General features: G+C 38.5%; 1 protein-coding gene across 4 annotated transcripts in view; it reads right to left on the bottom strand.

The window, feature by feature from the left end:
* Positions 1 to 19357, bottom strand: part of SYNE2 (spectrin repeat containing nuclear envelope protein 2) — a 307352-nt gene that overhangs the window by 142425 nt on the left and 145570 nt on the right. For all 4 annotated transcript variants that reach the window (XM_045810585.2, XM_045810589.2, XM_045810586.2 and 1 more), the window contains 4 exons: positions 17062 to 17226; positions 14139 to 14480; positions 2083 to 2238; positions 947 to 1212 (listed from right to left, as the gene is read on the bottom strand). In XM_045810585.2, coding sequence (XP_045666541.2) covers positions 947 to 1212; positions 2083 to 2238; positions 14139 to 14480; positions 17062 to 17226 — 929 coding nt within the window. The remainder of the gene's footprint in view (positions 1 to 946; positions 1213 to 2082; positions 2239 to 14138; positions 14481 to 17061; positions 17227 to 19357) is intronic.

Below are 19357 nucleotides of genomic sequence, written 5' to 3'. Positions count from 1 at the left end.
GACGGGGAAATTACCGTAACATCCAACCACGTCATTATCATTTTACCAACAATAATGACTAAGAGGGTATATTCCTCAGGCTAATAGTTTGGATATAAAATTGTTTCCTCAAAGGGATGTCACTGAAAGTAAACCCCATTATGGTAAAACTATAAAATCAACCTTTTTAAGAGTGGGAAAGTGTTCACACAATAAGATTATATCTCCAACCATTTGCTATTATTTTCAAAGCCAAAAGGGGTGTGTGTGTGTGTGTGTGTGTGTGTGTGTGTATGTATATATATGTAAAAAGAAAGCATTAGGATAGATACATATTCAGTTTGTTGCAAACTATTTAAACCAATTATGCTGATACTAAACAACAGCATACATAGAATATTTCTTTCCACCCCCCCAGTTTAGAATAAACTCTTGACAAAAAGAGTGCTGAATTCCATAGAATTTAAGTCTATTTGGTAGAGTTGAGTGTGAATTAATTGTTTAATCAATTAATTTGTAAAATGAATATACTTTAATTGTAAAATCAATACAAATAATATAAAATTTATAGCATGACATCAACAGTTTTCTTCAATGGCTTCTATATGGAACTAATTTCATACTGTAGTATTAAAATCGTAATATCATTTCATAGCATAAATTCTTAAAACTTGGGGCCTGTCCATGGTAGTGCAGCCTATGCTGGAATAAAAAGAACGCAAGTCCTAAATTCTTTTTTTTTTTTTTTTAAGATTTATTTATTTGAGAGAGAGAGAAGGGGGGGCGGTGGTGGGAGGGGAGCAGGGGAAAGAGGGAGAAGCAGACGCAGACTCCCTGCTGAGTGCAGAGCGTGACAAGGGCTGGATCCCAGGACCCTGAGATCATGACCTGAGCTGAAACCAAGAGCCGAGTGCTCAACCGACTGAGCCACCCAGGCGCCCCGCAAGTCCTAAATTCTTATACTTACACTTTAAGACTTTCCTTTTCCGTCAATAAGGCTTTCACTGAGGATTCAACTGAAGCAAGGTGTTCCTGAAAATCATTAAGGAGATAATATTGGCTTTCCTTATTTTTCTTCAAAGTAATTAGTGCCTGAAGCAGATCGTCCAAGTGCTGCCCCGAATGTCCCCTATCGTGAAGAGCCAAGGCACTTGTTTCTGCTTTATGGAGATACTCAGTTTGTTCTAGTGGTTCAATGGCTGTTTTCTTTGCTTCCAACTGGGCATATAATTCCTAAAAACAAGTCAAGGAAATCAGTAAATATAGACTCACTCATTACTCATTAATTTTTTTCTTTTCAATAACACATTCTATCCCCAAAATAGGTTTTAAATATTTCATTTGCACACAGAAAAACTAAGATGCTGACATTTAAAAGCTTTTTTTCATACAAGAATCATGTTAAAATCTAGACTGAAACTCACAGTTGGTCTAGCATTTAATAGCAACTAGCTTACCCTATTGTTTTAAAAGGTTCTGCAATGTCTAAAGGAAGATTTACCTTATTTTTTTTATGTTGTCCTAGATTTAGATACACTCCATTTATATACATCCTTTATATATATCTTATTTTTATTATTCATATACATCACCCCTCTTTCCCGTTTTAAACTATGTTTACAGTTATATAAACTCAACTAGAATTGCAGGGGTCATTTTTTGAAAGACATGGACATGTATTGGACTTCTAGATTATATAGCTATAAATACATAAATATATAAGCATCGCTGTAAGCACAGCTTAAAAACAAAGGAGTACCCCATAATGTTGATAATTAGGAAAAATAAATTTGTCAGAATCTGAATACATCTGACTAGGAAAAGGAATAAGTCGGAATTTCCAAGTTTTGTTACTGAATAAGTAAGTTTTTAGGAACTTCATGAAAAAGACTAATGTTCATTAAACTCTTCCACTTTTTAAATGGAAAGATTTATACAACTTACTGATTAGTACATAATTATATAGTTACCAAATTGATCATCAGGCAAAGGTTAAATAAGACTTTTCATTTTGTGCAAGCAAGTTTCTGGTAATTAAAATATATTGTATTGCACTGGATAAATGATGCAATCATGTTGTCAGTGTTTTTCTTGTTCCCATACCTCTATCTCTTTTAATTGTTCATTTCTTAACATAACATCTAATTCTAAAGGTTGATTTTGCAGCTCATTGACTTTCTGCTCATCTTCAGTGTTTTTCATGCTTTCTTGAATATCCAGAGAAAGTTGTTTTGACAAAACCACTTCCACAGCTGAATTCTGAAAACATAAAAAGATTAATTGCTCAATAGTCTACCTTACAAATAAATAATTTTTCTTTCTCTTGGTGAACACATTCCAGTTCCTTCTATTTACTCAGATTAAAGATTTTCCAAAAGTATCTTTGGGCACTATCAAAGATGATTTTTCCATACAATATTTAATTGCTTTTATGGTATCCCACCAAAAAAAAAAAACCCTTTTTTTGGCAAGATAGTATAGGATCTATGATTATATTGTGAGGCATAATCTAGTCTTAAAGAAAGAAAACAGATATGGAAAAAACAGAAGTTCCAAAGTTTAGGCTTGGTGTTCATTGTGATGTAGAGGGTAGGGCAAATAACAGGCATTCAACGTTACCTGCTGGTCGTTTAAAATAGTAAGTGAACAGATGGCAGGACCACCAGGATTTCATGGTATTGAGAATGAATTATGCCTCACACCAGTTCATAGTAAGAACTCCAAGCTGGGTAAGGCAGGCTATATGGAGTCATGTGATCTTTTCTGAAAGCGACAAGGACTTGAGTTTCTCATAGGGTACATACAGACGCCACCTGCGTTGAGTGATTCGTTCTTTGGACAAATGTTTAGTATGTACATGTCCCAGGAGCCACGTCCATAATTTTGAAAAGATTTCCACTATTTTGCTGAGGTATTCGTTTTTATTTTCCGGTTACTTTATAAATGAAATACCGCTTGATTTTGTTACAGACTTTCGTGTCGGTAAGGTCAGTATCAAGTCTGTGACTAAGATGTGTCCACCTCCCCCACCAAGGTAGAAACTGTCGCTGTAAAACTACTACCTGGATAGCGATGCAGAATGTTAGCCATCAGGGAAGCTGGGTAAGAGATACGTGAAACCTTTCTGTCCTATCTTTGCAACTTTTCCATCAATGTAAAACTATCCTGAAGTGAAAGGATCATATGAATAAAACAGACACGCGGAGGCGTGTGCGTCTGGAGCCTCACCAAAACTGGCTGGGAAGCACATTGAGCTGACCAGCGTCATTGGTTTTGACATAGACGGCACTTAGCACAAGTCACTTCTTTAAAAGGCTACAAATGATTTAAATGATCTTATACATTTCCTTCATTCCCGACAATTTATTCATGCAAAACTACAGTTAAAAATCTGCGGGGAGACAGCATCTCAGAAGTCAGGATCCAGGAAGGCTGTGAGAGGAAGAGAGAGAGGTGCCGCACCACAGGCGGCATCGGCCTATCGCTGCTCCTCGCCAGGAGCCACGGTCACAGGCGGTGGATGCCTGCCTCCCACCTGCTGGCTGTTGTTCCTTACAGTCCCCCCCAAATCCACCTGCAGAAAAAGAGTGCCTGAGGTAAAGGCTGAGATATTAGACCCTAGGAAGACTTTACTTACGATTAATCATCTACGAAGACTTCAGAGCCCTCGGTCTATCTTACCTCATAAGCCACTGACTTCGGGACTAGCAACAATTTGCCACTAGTAATCTGCCTTCCGTGGTCAGAGAGAGCATTCGGAAAAACCTGAAAGCACCCCGAAGCACCACTTGTTTGCCAACTCCAAAAGCCATGTTTCTACCTTGGCAGAAAATCCAACAGAGTCCCTCAAACGAACATTTCAAATTTAAAAGGTAACATTCCCGTGCTCATGCCAGAGAGGTTGGAACACAGACTCCAGGTCCTGATTGGCTCCTGGAAACATTCTTTTGTAACCAGTCATCCTTTGCTCATCACCCTTGACTAGATTTTATTTTGATTTGGCAGTCTCATTTGAATGATTTTATTTTAAATATTTATTTCAAACATAGTTACAATATAACCTCCAGTCATTAACCATGATACAGATATAAGTAATGTAATTTTCCATATCACAAATATAATTTAAAACTCAATCTCTATCCCTCTTTCATCTCTTCCTCCTCAGAAATAACCACTATTTTAAAATACATGTATACATTTTATTAAATATTTATTTACTTAAGTAATCTTTACTCCCAACACTGGGCTCAAACTCATGACCCCGAGATCAAGAGTCACACGCTCTTCTGACTGAACCAGCCAGGTGCCCCTACACATGCATTTTTATACTTTTACTACATATATTCGTATTCACACAGTATTGTTTTATGTATTTTAATTCTTCTACAACTGGAATCCTGTATTATCATTTTATAACTTGTTTTATTTTTTCCACTCAGCAGTATGTTTGGGGTTTATTCATGGTGACAGATATAAATCTGGTACAGTCATTTAGCCTTGTACACTTGTTCCGTCTGTGTGAACATGACTTATCTGTCAGACTCCTGTGAACATAATATTTTTTTAATTTTTAATTTTTTTATTTTTTAAAGATTTTTATTTATTCATTCGACAGAGACAGAGACAGCCAGCGAGAGAGGGAACACAAGCAGGGGGAGTGGGAGAGGAAGAAGCAGGCTCATAGCGGAGGAGCCTGACGTGGGACTCGATCCCATAACGCCGGGATCACGCCCTGAGCCGAAGGCAGAAGCTTAACCGCTGTGCCACCCAGGCGCCCCCTGTGAACATAATATTGTTTTTAGTTTTTATATTGGTCTGATAAACACCCTTGTATAGGCCCTTTTGCAAATTTCTGTGAGTTTCTTTGGGATATTTTCTAGAACTAAAATTATTCCTTTTGATTTTCAATAGATAGTTGTTGATTTGTTCTCCAAACTGAATTACTGTTTTTATTCCCACCAGCTCGGTAAAAGAATTCATATTTTCCCTAATCCTCTCTGATATTTGGTGTTAACAGACTTTAATTTCTGCCAATATAATGGATGTGAAATTGATATCATTATTATTTTAATGGATTTCTCTGGCTGCTAAAAAGACTGAGCAACTCTCCTAGAAGAAAACACGAGCGGTAACCTCTTTGACGTAAGTTTTAGCAATATCTTTTTGGACCAGTCTCCTCAGGCAAAGGCAACAAGAACTAAAACAAATGGGACTACATCAAACTAAAAAGATTTTGCACAGCAAATGAAACCATCAACAAGACAAAAAGGCAACCAATTGAATGGGAGAAGATATTTGCATGTCATATACCTGATAACAGGTTAACAGCCAAAATATACAAGGAACTTACACAATTTATTATTTTAAAAAAACAAACAACCTGATTAAAAAAATGGGCAGAGGACTTGAATACACACTTTTTTTCCAAAGAAGACAAACAGATGGCCAACAGGCACATGAAAGATAGTCACCATCACTAATCCCCAGGGAAATGCAAATCAAAATCACATTACTCAGCCATCAAAAAAAAAAAAAAAAGAAATCTTTGCAACGACATGGATGGAACTAGAAGTTATTATGCTAAGCGAAATAAGTCAATCAGAGAAAGACAATTATCATATGATTTCATTCATATGTGGAATTTAAGAAGCAAAACAGGATTATAGGGGAAGGTAGGGAAAAATAAAATAAGATGAATTCAGAGAGGGAGACAAACCATAAGAGACTCTTAACTCTAGGAAACAAACTGAGAGTTGCTGGAGGGTAAGTGCGGGGGGGGGGAGGGGTAACTGGGTGATGGGCATTAAGGAGGGCACGTGATGTGGTGAGCACTGGGTGTTATGTACAACTGATGAATCACTTAACTCTACCTCTGAAACTAATAATACACTATATGTTAATTAATTGAATTTAAATACAACTAAATTTTAAAAATATCACAGTGAGATATCACCTTACACCTGCCACATTGGCTATTATTAAAAAGACAAAAAATAAGTGTTGGTGATAATGTGGAGAAAAGGGAACCCTCAGACACTATTGATAGGAATATAAATTGGTTCATCCACTGTGGAAAACGTTATGAAGGTTCCTCAAAAAATAAAAGTAAAAATACCACACAATCCATCAATTCCACTTCTGGGTATTTATCCAAAGAAAACAAAGACACAATTCGAAGAGATGTATGTCTCCCTATGCTCATTACAGCATTATTTATAACAGCCAAGATACGGAAACCACCTAAGTGTCCCTCAGCAGATATATGGATAAAGAAAGTGTAGTGTGTATATATATGGAATGGAATATCGCTCAGTCATAAAAAATAAAATCTTGCCATTTGCGACAACATGGATGGACCTTGAGAGCATTATGCTAAGTGAAATAAGTCAGACAGATAAAGCAAATCCTGTATGATTTTACTTACATGTGGAATCTAAGAAAACAAAATAGAGGGGTACCTGGGTGGCTCTGTTGGTAGAGCATGCAACTTTGATTTGGGGTTAAGTCATGCGGGGCACAGAGCTTACTTAATTAAAAAAAAAAAAGGCAAAAATAAAAAAAACCTGGGGTGGCTCAGTCTGTTAAGTATCTGCCTTTGGCTTGGGTCATGATCTCGGGGTACTGGATTGAGCCCCATAACGGGCTCCCTGTTCAGCAGGGAGGCTGCTTCTCCCTTTCCCTCTTCTCTCCCCCACCCCATGCTCTCTCTCACTCTGTCTCTCTCAAGTGGACAAAATCTTAAAAAAAAAAACAAACAAACATAGAGAAAGAGACTCATAGATACTGTTCGTTACTGGAGTCAGGAGGGCTTGGGGAATTGGGTGAAAGAGATAAAGGGGATTAAGAGGTACTAATTTCTAGTTATACAATAAGTAAGTTATGGGGATGTAATGTACAGCATATAAAATATAGTCAATAATACTGTAACAACTTTGTATGGTGACAGATGGTAACTAGACTTACCCTGGGAATCATTTCATAATGTATAAAAATATCAAATCGCAATAATGTATACCTGAAACTAAAAGGATATTGTATGTCAATTATACTTAAAAAAAAAAAAAAAAAGACTGAGCTACTCTCATGCTCACTGGCCATGAGTCTTACCTTCTATGAATTCCTTTTGCATATCTGTTGTCTATTTTTTACTGCGTTGATTTGTGATTTTTGGTGTTTATTTTCATATTCTGGATACCAATCTCCTAATAGTTTTATTCATTGCAATTATTATCTTCCAGTAGATTGTCTTTAAACTTTATATGTGATGTCTTTTGTTGAACAAGAGTTTAATGTTTTAGTGCAGTCAAATGTATCAAACATTTCCTGTTTTGGATTCTGTTTTCAGGGCCTGTTTAAGAACGTCCTCTATACTCTGAGATCATAAAAATATTCTTTATATTTTCTTGCCAAGGTTTTAACATTTTTCTCTTCACATTTAAGTTCTTCTGTAATATGCTTCTGTGTGAGTTTTGTGATAGATAAATTCAGTCTTTGTCAGAAAAATTTAAGTATTTTGCATCACTCCAGAATGACAGTTCAACTGGGTATCGAAGTGCAGGTTAAGAACTATCTTTCTCCCCGTGCTGTGCAGATGCTATGACACTGCCTTCTGGCTTTCAGGGTTGAGAAATCTGTTGTCAACGTAATTATTTTTAGTCTGGTTGCCTTTGAGATACTTCTTTGTGGCTTTAGTGATTTATTGTTTAGCCTGTTCAAGGCTCTCTATACTTCCTGAAAATGAGGATTCATATTTTCCCTCAATTCTGGAAAATTCCCAGGCTTGCTTTTCCTCCATTCTCTCTATTCTTTCCTCCTAGAACTCCTATCAGGCTTATGTTAGAGCATCTCAGTACGTCTTCTGGGTCTCTTAAACTTTCTTTCCAATTTTCCATTTCTTTACAGCTCTGTGTTGGATTATGGGTAATTCTGTCAGTCATATATTTTAGATAACTAATTCTCTTCAACCTGGGTCAAGTTTGCTGCTTAACCGGGCGAGAGCAATCTTAATTTCAATGACTTATTTTTTAATTTATTGACATGCCATATGGTTCTTTCTCAAATCTTACTTTTCCTCAAAGTATTTTATTCTGTCCTTATGATTTCCATTCCATCTTTTATATCACGAATCATTTTAAACATATTATTGTATAATATATTCCAGACTGTTGGATTATCTCACTTTCGTAATGTAGTAGTTCCTCTTATTTGTAGTAATGAGGCCCCTTCCCTGTGCTGGACTGTTCCTTTGTGTTCATCATTGATTGATTGATTGATATTAACTCAATATCAGACTTTTTAAAAATTTCACTGTGGGAATTCCTTTGGCCTAATTGATAGAAGTGACCCCTTTGTGCGGATTTGCGCTTGCTTCTTCCAAGTATCTCAAGGAGACAGGTAGGTAGGTAGGTAGGTAGGTAGATAGGTAGAGAGAGAGAGAGAGAGAGATGGTAGATACAGAGACTGATCTTAACGTTCATTTCTTGATTTGAGCTACTTTAGAATGCAAGTAGCATAGATTTGGACTCTAAACCTGTTTAAGATATAGGTTTAGTTTAGATTTCTCCTGGGAGACTTTTTCTTCCCACCTGTAGTCATAGTCCTTTCTCTGGGTTAGAGATTTTCTGGTCCACCTTTCTCCCAGGCTACAAGCTTTCCAAGGGCCTGTGGCTATTATGGAGTATCCACTCCAATACATGACCTCTCATGAGTACTTATGATCTCTAAGCCCCTGAACATCTGATTCTTTCCCTTTCCCAGTACTCCTGGAATTTCTCTTTAGAAAGTTTTTTTAATTATCATAAACTTAAAGTATAACTTTTAAAAATATTTTATTTATTTATTGGAGAGAGAGAGCATGAGAGAGAGAACAAGCACGAGGGAGGGGCAGAGGCAGAGCAAGAAGTAAACTCCCCGCTGAGCAGGGCGCCTGATGGGAGCTCCATCCCAGGACCCTGGGATCATGACCTGAGCCGAAGATAGATGTTTAACTGACTGAGCCACCCAGGCGCCCCCGAAAAGTATAACTTTCAAACAATGTAATAAGTATACATATTGAGCCTCCAAGCATAAATGGAATTTTTAAAGTTAATAAATTTAAGGTGGAAAAGGACCATTCTATCAAGAAACTGGCTGAGTTATATCGCCAGCTATGTTTAATTTTTAAAGAAATGTTACTTTTTTCAACCACATATCTTTCCTTAGAATTTGGCCTGTTTGGAAAAAGAAATAGGAAGTGAGAGAAACAATATCACGAACCATCCTTAAGGGCTGGGCCATGATATTTTCCTCTATCTGTGCCTTAATTCACAAAGTAAACCTTCTATATTCACATCTGAAACAATGGGCTTCACATAATGGCGCACTTTATCTGCCTTAGCAAAGGAATAAGCACAGCCAACAGAAGGAAGCCTGTCACCAGCTTCACTCTCCCCTCCCCCATTCAGGTACAGTGGCCCTTGGCTGTCATAATCCTGGGAAAGTGAGAAGCCGAAATCTATCACCTGTAACCTGCCAACGGTAGAGCAATAGCCTACAAGCCTAGAGGATATATTTCTTTCTTCTCTAAAGCATTCCAATACGAAGCAGTGAAAAACAATTCAAAGCTAAACATACATCATTACCGCTAGACACAAACCGAAAGGCAGATCGACACGGTGTCAGCGGCGGCCTCTTGCTGTTAGCAAAATGTCCACAATGTTAACGCCACCTGCAAGGCGCTTGTGACTCAGCCAGCCTCGCCCACCTCTCAGGCCTCCACTCTGTCACTCTCCTCTGTCCTCCACCCTCTCTGTCACCCTTTCTAACGCCTCATACTCTCTCCCACCACCACGACTTCCTCTGTCAAAAATCCTCCCCACATCCAGCCCTGAGCGCTGTTAACTCCAACCCACCCTTCCAGTCTCAGTTCAAATACTGTTTCCTTGGAGAAGCTCTGACTACAGCTCAGCTCAGAGTCCTTTAGGAAAGACTATCATGGCAATGTGTTCTTTCATTTAGTTCCTGCAATCAGGCTCTCATTAGTTCATTAGTTGATTAATGCATGCCTCCTCTAGACAAGAAACTCAACGAGAATAGAGACCATGTCTATTTTTGCTCACCATTGAACCCTCATCGTCTGCTCAACAAATTTTTACTGAATGGATGTGTAGATGAATTCATATTAGACGAAAAATAAGAGAATCTTATTTAGTTTTTGCTTAAGATGAATCATCTGTGGGTTATAAAGCAGAGTGGAGAGAAACTGAGGCTCTGCCAACCCAGCTCTTGTTGGCCAGCCATCTGCTAGGAATGACACCAATAGGCTTTGGCTCGGTTTACTGGGAGGAGAGAAGGTTCACAATAGGCACAAGAACCCAATAAGGGGTCCACTGAGGTCAGACAGTACATTAGCTTATTAGGCCTCAATTAACAACCCACATAACACATTCAATACAATGGTGGGGGTAAGCCACCAAGCATCGGGCTGGGTAGAGGACTTGGGTTCTACGGGTTCTAGTCCCAGTGCTGCTGGAGTACGAACTTGGCCAATTAACATCTCTGACTTCAGTTCCCTTGCCTGAAACACAAGGGTTAGCCTAGAAAGCTCCTACGTTCCCTCAGCCTTAAGAAGGACTTCAGAACATGTTCTCAAATGCATGCCACTCACAGATGTCAACACCGAGTGCACGATGTGAGTCACTTGTCCCGTAAAGGAATAAATCTTGGATTATGAAAAATACCTCTAGAGTAAGGGGCAAGACTTGTATACAGGCCAAAAAGAGCAAAGCAGTTCACTTCCAAGACAGAGTTGGCATGTGGCCCGACTATGTGTTCTATTAACAAAAATTATTTTTGCTGAGTTATCAGGATAAACACCACCAAAAATCGGCCTCATTTACCCCAGGACTGAAAGCTCTTTACCCAGTAAGTGGTTTTCCTTCTCATTCTAGTACTGACTCTACTGTGTTTCTGGTCACTCACCCACAGCTGGACACCTTACATGTTTTGCCTGTATCTGTGTAACCATCTACTTCCCAGAATTTCTCCATGAATGCCTTCTTAAACACTGAAATGCTAAATGCTCAGAAATTTTTGAAAAGAACAAAAACAACTCAGACATACTAACAATTATACCTAACGACAAGGAATTCAAAGATGTGATTATAGACAAAAAGTTTTTTTAGGAGCAATTACATCATGTAGGCTGACATTTGGGAAGGAGCGGGCAAGAAAGAGCCTTTAATACCACTTAATTGGTAATGTTGTTTTATGAGTTTTTAGAATAATAACAAACTACGAATGCATTACTTTCCTTTTTTTCTTCTTTATCATTTCCCTTTATGAGCACCTTAAATCTGAAGAGATTACTTGGTCTTCACTTTTTACCATATCCTAATTTGTTACTTCGCTTCACCTATGCAGGAAGGGGAGGTGGAAGGCAGTTCTGCCTTTTCATATTTAAAAACTCTTAGAAATTCACTTCTATAAAAATATCTAGTATGATATGGGATCATAAGCTCCCATATCCTTCAGGCTACATGTTGTAATTTCTTTTGCCTCCAGGTTTGCCTTAATATTTTGTTATTAAAGAAAAAGTCAGCCAAAGGTCCAGATCTAAGTTATCCCCTAAATTTCATCTAAAATGAAATTCTTGGCAATGGAATGAAATACATATCAGCTATAATGGCAATTTTTGAAAAGTGCAATCATACTTTCAACAAAACTCTAAGACCAAATGAAATTTACTAAAGAAAAAAGTAGAAGAAAATAAAAACTTCCTAAAAATTCTTCTGGAGGCGATTTTAAATCTGATAAAAGCCCCTCTAGATTCCAAAAAGACATGTGAAATGAGCATTAATTAGATATTTAATTAATGTTAGATTTTTAAATTTTTTAAAAAGATTTATTTATTTGAGAGAGAGAGAGCAAGCGAGCGAGAGAGCACACAAGCAGTGGGGAGGGGCAGAGGGAGAAGCAGACTCCCCTGCTCAGCAGGGAGGCCAATGCAGACTCGACCCCAGGACTCTGGGATCATGACCTGAGCCGAAGGCAGATGCTTAACTGACTGAGCCACCCAGGCGCCCATAATTAGTGTTAGATTTTAAACTGTGATAACTGAGGCCCATAACTAGCACAAAGAGGCCTCGATAAATACGTTTAATGCATTGCTTATTTTCACTATCCCAATAGTTTCTGATTAATTAGACTTATGGTTCAGTAAATTTTGCTTTTATGTTATTTAGAGACTCCTGCTTAAGTCTTTACACTTGTGTCTTATACGAGTCTATGCCTGTTTAATCACTTTTACTAGCTGTTCAACATTTACATTGTTCTCGGTCTTATATAGTCTAATATTATACAGAATAAAGTAAATACAGCCAGTACTTAGAAAATAAAAGCACAGATGCAGAAACAAAAAAAATTCATGTCACAAAAGAGTAAAAAGTCATAATAAAACATTGCTAGAGAATTAAAACCACCTTCCTCTACCCCAGACCTGTGAAAATTATTTAAAGATTTAAGTACCTCTATCATTTTTTTAGCTTTAAAAGTAGCTTATCTCCTCCTTCACAAACACATGAGTCTTTTGACCATTACAGAAGGCATCACAAATTAAATGAAAATTTATATTACAATATATTTGTCTTACATGGTTCAGTAGAAAAAATCATTTTAATGAGGTGTCATAAATTATAAATAACTCATTCAAGATCAAGTAAAAGCTTAATAAATTATAAAAACTCTTATTATTGGATTATGATCTTTATTTAGTTTTCAATATACTCTATTGAATTTTGGGGGCTCACAGTCAAAATGGGTCTGAGAAGTTAATTTTAAAAGTTATTAAGCATCTCCCTTTAGCAACATCATGTATTAGGATAGAAGGCATTTGGTATCTTTTTCTTTTTTACTTATCTACTGCTGTTTGATACTGTTAAGAAAGTTTCTTTTATACATACAACTCAGGAGCCGCCTGCATGGGCCCTTCATTCTTTAAGACATTTTCCTTAGCGATATTTAACACTGCCTGTTGGATTTATAAGTCTTTTCTCATGGCCAGACTGATGCCCCATTGGCGTTTAACCTGGTTTTACACATTACTAGAGAACACTATCTCGTTCCTATAATCTTCCATGCATTTCTGCTTTGTTTTTAAGATTTTATTTATTTGAGAGAGAGAGAGAGAGAAAGAGAGCACGAGCAAAGGGAAGAGCAGAGGGAGAGGGAGAGGGAGAAGCAGACACCCTGCTGAGTGGGGAGCCCCACACGGGGCTTGATCCCAGGACCCAGAGATCATGACCTGAGCCAAAGTTAAATGCTTAACTGACTGAGCCACCCAAGTGCCCCCACGCATTTCTGTTCTAAGAAGACAACAGAAGTGCACCTTCTTTTCATTGCTCTTAATCACAAACTCCATAAAAAGCTGAGGCGAGCACATGCCTGAATGGTCTAGCCTTTGCTATCCTCCAACAGGACCCTGGATTCTGAGAGGCTAGCTAACAGGAAGACTCTTTCAAATACGGTTTACTAGATGGTTCTTTGTGCCTTTTCCATTTCGATTTCTAACCTGTGAGAGAGAACTTTCACTGCCATAGGAAAATGTACCCATTTGGTTGGTCAGAATGAAAACAAAACAACATTCTTCTTTCCTCTCCCCAGGGAAAATTAGGAGCCTGAACGTTGATGTTCTCACACCAAATAATCTGACAACATTTAAAAATGCATTTGCAGTAGAGGGTTAACATGAGAGGAAAAAGAAAGGAACCTATCCTTTCAAACAGTCTCTGATTTCATTATAAAATCAACCAAAAAGAAAAAAAAATAGGGCTCTTGGGATTTTTTCCCCTCAGAAAATGGATAGAACACACTTTCTTTTCTTCTGCCTTTTCTAATTTGCCTTTGTGCTCTTGACCCAGGAAAGTGTATGTGATTACATATCAGAGAGAATAATCAACCTGAATTGACGACTGGCATTTTAACAGACTAAACAGTAAGATTTCACACCTGAAATCTTGGACAGTTTTCTAAGGGCTCTTTTTACAAGTGGGCATCGTAAATAGCCAGCACATTGAGGGTTTAATTATGAAATCAGAAGGCTTGATTCACCATCCTGTCTTCAGAGCCCAACACCTCTTCATTCTCAGACGCGATGTCTTCGAGATGTAAGGACAAGCACTTACCGTGTTTGTGTCCCGGTCTTCCTCAAACTTTTCCAGCGCAGCGGAGTCCTGAGTGGGCTCCTGACCAACAGGAGTGACCTCCTCCTCTCTGCCTGGCAGAGTAAACTTTTCTCTCTGTTCTGTTGAGTGTGTTGATTTGAGAATGCTATTGAGACAATTTTCTGTCTCCTGCGTAGCAGATTCAAGTCTGTTTTCCAAATCCTTTTGTTTACACTTAAGTGATTTTATATCATCTTTAATAATCTTCTGTCCTACTGAAGATGTATTTTGCTTGATGGATTTTGCTAAAGCTAAAATCTTCTTTAATGTGCCATCTTGTAAATGGAGTCTATTCTCTAGTTCCTGCAAGTGGAGAAAAGATTGTCACAAAAAGTACCTCCGTTCAACGGCCACAAGAGTTAATTGACTTTTGTAAATCACAGAGTATTCTGCTCCACTAGTGGAAAGTATAAAAAAATTTACCAATTCATATCACAAAGAAGAAACTTTGGGTAAAACTTAAACCAATGTGTCATCCCAGATCAAAATCTCCAACAGATTTTGAAAGATACTTGAAGTTTATAAGAAGTAACAAAGAAAATTCTCACAACACAGTTCCTGGAACGTAGGAGGCAATCAACACATACTTGTTAAGTATATATTATGTTCAAGATACAGCCTTTTTACACAATCAAAATACTAAATGGTAAGTGTCTATTTTGTGCAAAGCACTGAAAATAAAAGAATCATTTAGAATATACCCACATGAATCTAGTTTTAATGTTTACAATTCAGAATAAAGCTTAAATCAATCTAATGCAATATCTGAAATATAGCAGGAACTCATATTTACTCAATGCATGAACAAATCAGGCTGATCTGAGAACTCAAGACCAAAAGGAATTTGAGGCACTATCGTAGCTACTGATGTTACTGTTGAAATAGAATAAGCCTTAAAGTTACTAGGTGAACTCTATAGTATTTATCAGTCACTATCCTAATAGACTACCCAGTATTCATTCATTCATTCATTCATTCATTCATTCAACTAGCAGCAAATATTATGATGGGTTTTTTTTAAATTTGTAAACATTTTTTAAGTAATCTCTATACCCAACGTGGGGCTCGAACTCACAACCCCGAGATCAAGAGTCACATGCTCTACCAACTGAGCCAGCCAGGTGCCCTTATTATGACAGGTTTCGAAGTTATATAGATGAGGAAAATACAGTTGAGTCAGGTTCCTATAGTCTAGTGAGAGAGACACAGAAGTAAACAGACAATTGTAACAGAATGTGAAAAGATCCATGCTAACAAATTGCACAGGTCATTGAAACATATTAAGTTGGAAGAAGGGAGTTCCAGACTACAGTTTAGAATGATCCAGGTGCAGCCATGGGGACGTTGCCATGGAGAGGGTGGCAAGTGCAGGCAGACAGCCATTTGGAAGTCAATGCAGGGGTGTGTGAGGTGAGGGCCTACTCTGAAGAAGCAATAACGAGGGTCTTGGGGCAGGAAGAAGTTGTACAGATATTCCAGACAAGAAAGAGACAGCACTTAGTGTCTGACTGGATTGAGGAGTCTGGGAAAGGATGGATAACCAGGTTTCTGACTTGAAGCCTAGAGAGATGGTAGAAATATTCAGAGTCAGAGAACATGGAAGAAAAAGCAGGCCTACTGGTATGGAGCTGGGAGATGGAGAAAGGGAAGTTGAGTTATTTTCTGGACACGTTGAATGACAAAAGTGTACGACACCCAAGTATAGAGATGTCTAGTGGGGTCAGAAGACCTGCACTGTAGCCCCTACTCTGTCATTTCACATGGGTGACCTTGTAAGTCCCTCATCTCTCCAGAACCCAGCTTCTCACACATAAAATGAGGGGTCTGAACGTGATGGCCTCTGAGATTCCTTCTACCTATAGCAGAGATTCTATGCTAATTTTTCTGGAGAAGCCTCAGCTGGGCTCCTATCTACCACTTTTCTTAGTTATCCATGGCACCCAAAGAGTGCCCTGGACATAATGAGCCCTGAGGTAGCCTGTCAGAATGTCACGCCATGGAGAAGGCTTGCTTGATTCCCAGATCCCTAAAAGAAAGAGAGAAGGGGGCGCCTGGCTGGCTCTGTCGGAAGAGCATGCGACTCTCAATCTTGGGGTCATGAGTTTGAGCCCCGTGTGGGGTGTAGAGATTACTTAAATAAATTTTAAAACTTTAAAAAAAAGAAAAAAAAAAAGAGATGAAGAATTCCCACACTCAGTTCAGCAGTGCTGCTCTGAGACTCACGCCATGAAATCTCTGGTTAAGCAGCTGTCAAAGAAGTAACCGAGAAAATGCTTTACTTTGTTTTCTTCTAGAAGATACCTCTCAGGGTGCTTATATTGGCTAAGCAAAGAGTGGGAATCCAAAGAATGTGTTTTGAGGATGTGGGTCAAGGGCTATAACCCTCACTGCAAGGGGCTAGGTGCTGTTGCAGTGAGGGAGAGGATTTTGGAAGCCCTACATCTGGAGAGAGCTCTAATTTAGGCCAGGAGTATGAAAGGTAATAAGGTAAAAATTATACAATTCCCAACCACCCCGATAAAGAATGCAAAACGGAAACATTTCCCCCTTGGTCCTGTGGCATCAGATACATTCGTTGACTCCCCAGTATCTCCTGGAATCACTGTGCTGTCTTTGAAACAAAGATCTCCAGGAGGTAGAGACTGGTCATGGGTGGAACGGTCTGGTCTCTGAGCGTCCGGAGTGCAGGGAAATGTTCAATTCAAATCATAAATGGACTTGGTCACTAAAAAAGAACATTCCCATTTTCTGTGACTAGTCAGAACCTTAATTATCTTGGTCACTTCAAGGGTAACTGGATTTCTGACCAAAGACACTGATTTCTTCATTGTAATTAATATTGATTCTGTTTTAATGTCCATCATGTCTGAACACTGTTTAATACCTGCAGTTTCTGCAGTTTTTCCTCAACTGCTGTTTGATCCACAGGCTTATCAGAAAAACTGGCAAATTCCTTGGAGATATCATCCAATGCGGCATTCAGGTCTGTGACGCAAAGCTGGTATGAGTGGTGTTCTTGAACATGACCTTCCAATTTTTCCACAGAATCCTAAAAATAAAACCATTGACAATTCACCAATTATGTCTCTGAATTTTCTCACTCAGAAAATTATTAAATTGTTCACAAACACTTGTTTCATGAGGTTTCGTCTTGAAATAGGAATAGGGCCATAAATTGTCCAGAGTTCTAAAGTAAAGTTTTTAGTAGTTGAGATATTTCAATGTAAAATCTCCTCCTCTCCCCTGAAAATGGCTTATTGAAATCACATTTGTTTCCCCCATGCTTCTTTGCCTTCATTTCATTCCTGAGGACAATTTATTTCTCAAGAGGTTTACAAAATATAAATGCTTCAAATTATATCATCAAATCACAAACATCTATAATAAAGCAGCTCCCTTAATTATCCTTCTTAGTAAAACCAAATATCCACAGTTGGAAATGAGACTGTATGAGATCAGCCTAACCTCAGATTCCTTTCCTAAGAATTGAATTCCAACATTGTGTATTAGGAAAGTAGTCCTAACTCAAGAGCAAACCCACCTTCAAGTTCTTTTCCTGGAATAAGAAAATAAGGTGGCCACACCTGATCAGAAAAGAAGTACTTATTAAACTGAACCACTTACAATCAAGTGGTATCTCTTTATCTCTGCACATCTCCCAGGCTTAGAAGCAGGATTTCTTTTTTTTTTTTTTAAAGATTTTATTTATTTATTTGACAGAGATAGAGACAGCCAGTGAAAGAGGGAACACAAGCAGGGGGAGTGGGAGAGGAAGAAGCAGGCTCCTAGCGGAGGAGCCTGATGTGGGGCTCGATCCCATAACGCCGGGATCATGCCCTGAGCCGAAGGCAGACGCTTAACCGCTGTGCCACCCAGGCGCCCCTAGAAGCAGGATTTCTTATCCACGTGATCCTTACATTGAATCTAACTTCCAAGATGCAAAGAATTATGGACAATTCTCTTATGAGAATACAGTCCCTCATGGCAAGCTGACATCTATCTCTTAACTCTTTTACTGCAGACCATTCATGCAAGAGAGGGAAACTGATGAGGTTTATACAGAATAATGAATGTACAGCTGACCCTTAACATGGGTTTGAACTATATGGATCCAATTGTGCACGGATCTTTATAGTGCAAAACTGTAAATGTATTTCCTCTTATGATTTTCTTAACATTTTCTTTCCTCTAGCTTACTTTATTATAAGAATACAATGTATAGGGGCGCCTGGGTGGCACAGCGGTTAAGCGTCTGCCTTCGGCTCAGGGCGTGATCCCGGCGTTCTGGGATCGAGCCCCACATCAGGCTCTTCAGCTATGAGCCTGCTTCTTCCTCTCCCGCTCCCCCTGCTTGTGTTCCCTCTCTCGCTGGCTGTCTCTATCTCTGTCGAATAAATAAATAAAATCTTTAAAAAAAAAAAAAAAAAAAAAAAAAGAATACAATGTATAATACATATAGCATACAAAATATGTGTTAATCGACAGTTTATGTTATCTGTAAGGCTTCCCGGTCACCAGTAGGCAATAGCAGTTAAGTTTTCAGAAAGTCAAAAGTTATATGCAAATTTTCAACTGTGTGTGGGGGGGGTGGTGCTCAGCACCCCAGCCCTGCACGTTGTTCAAGGGTCAACTGTAAACCATTCCAATTGACAAGTGGATGGATAGGTGGATGCATGGATCACTTTGACACCATCACTTTCAGAGAGATACATTAAAAAATATTAGGGGAGCCTGGTTGGCACAGTTGGTTAAGTGTCCAACTCTTGGTTTCGGCTCAGGTCATGATCTCAGGGTCGTGAGGTGGAGTCCTGCATCAGGCTCCCTACTCAGTGCAGAGTCTGCTTGCGAATCCATCCCTCTGCCCCTCCCTGGCACCCCCACCCCATGCATGTTTGCGTGCTCGCTCTCTCTCCCTCAAATAAATAGACAAATCTTTTTTAAAAAAATCTTAACCCTCTGACCCCTGAAAAGGAGAACTTGGATGAGAAAAAATAACACCATCACCAAATAATAGGCATTGGATTCCTCTAGCAAAACTGACAGATTGAGGAGTTAGTATTTGTATCTAAAAATGACAAAATTAATGTTAAAAGTTTTTGATTTACCAAAAGAAAAAATGATTCCATTTACAAATATGACATAATTATGCATAATTATGACAATCATTTAAAATTTTATTT

The sequence above is a fragment of the Ursus americanus genome, chromosome 26 (genome assembly GCF_024610735.1).
Source record: "Ursus americanus isolate L20-20 chromosome 26, mUrsAme1.1.p, whole genome shotgun sequence".
Taxonomy (NCBI): Eukaryota; Metazoa; Chordata; class Mammalia; order Carnivora; family Ursidae; genus Ursus; species Ursus americanus.
This window is presented reverse-complemented; position numbering and strand designations above follow the sequence as displayed.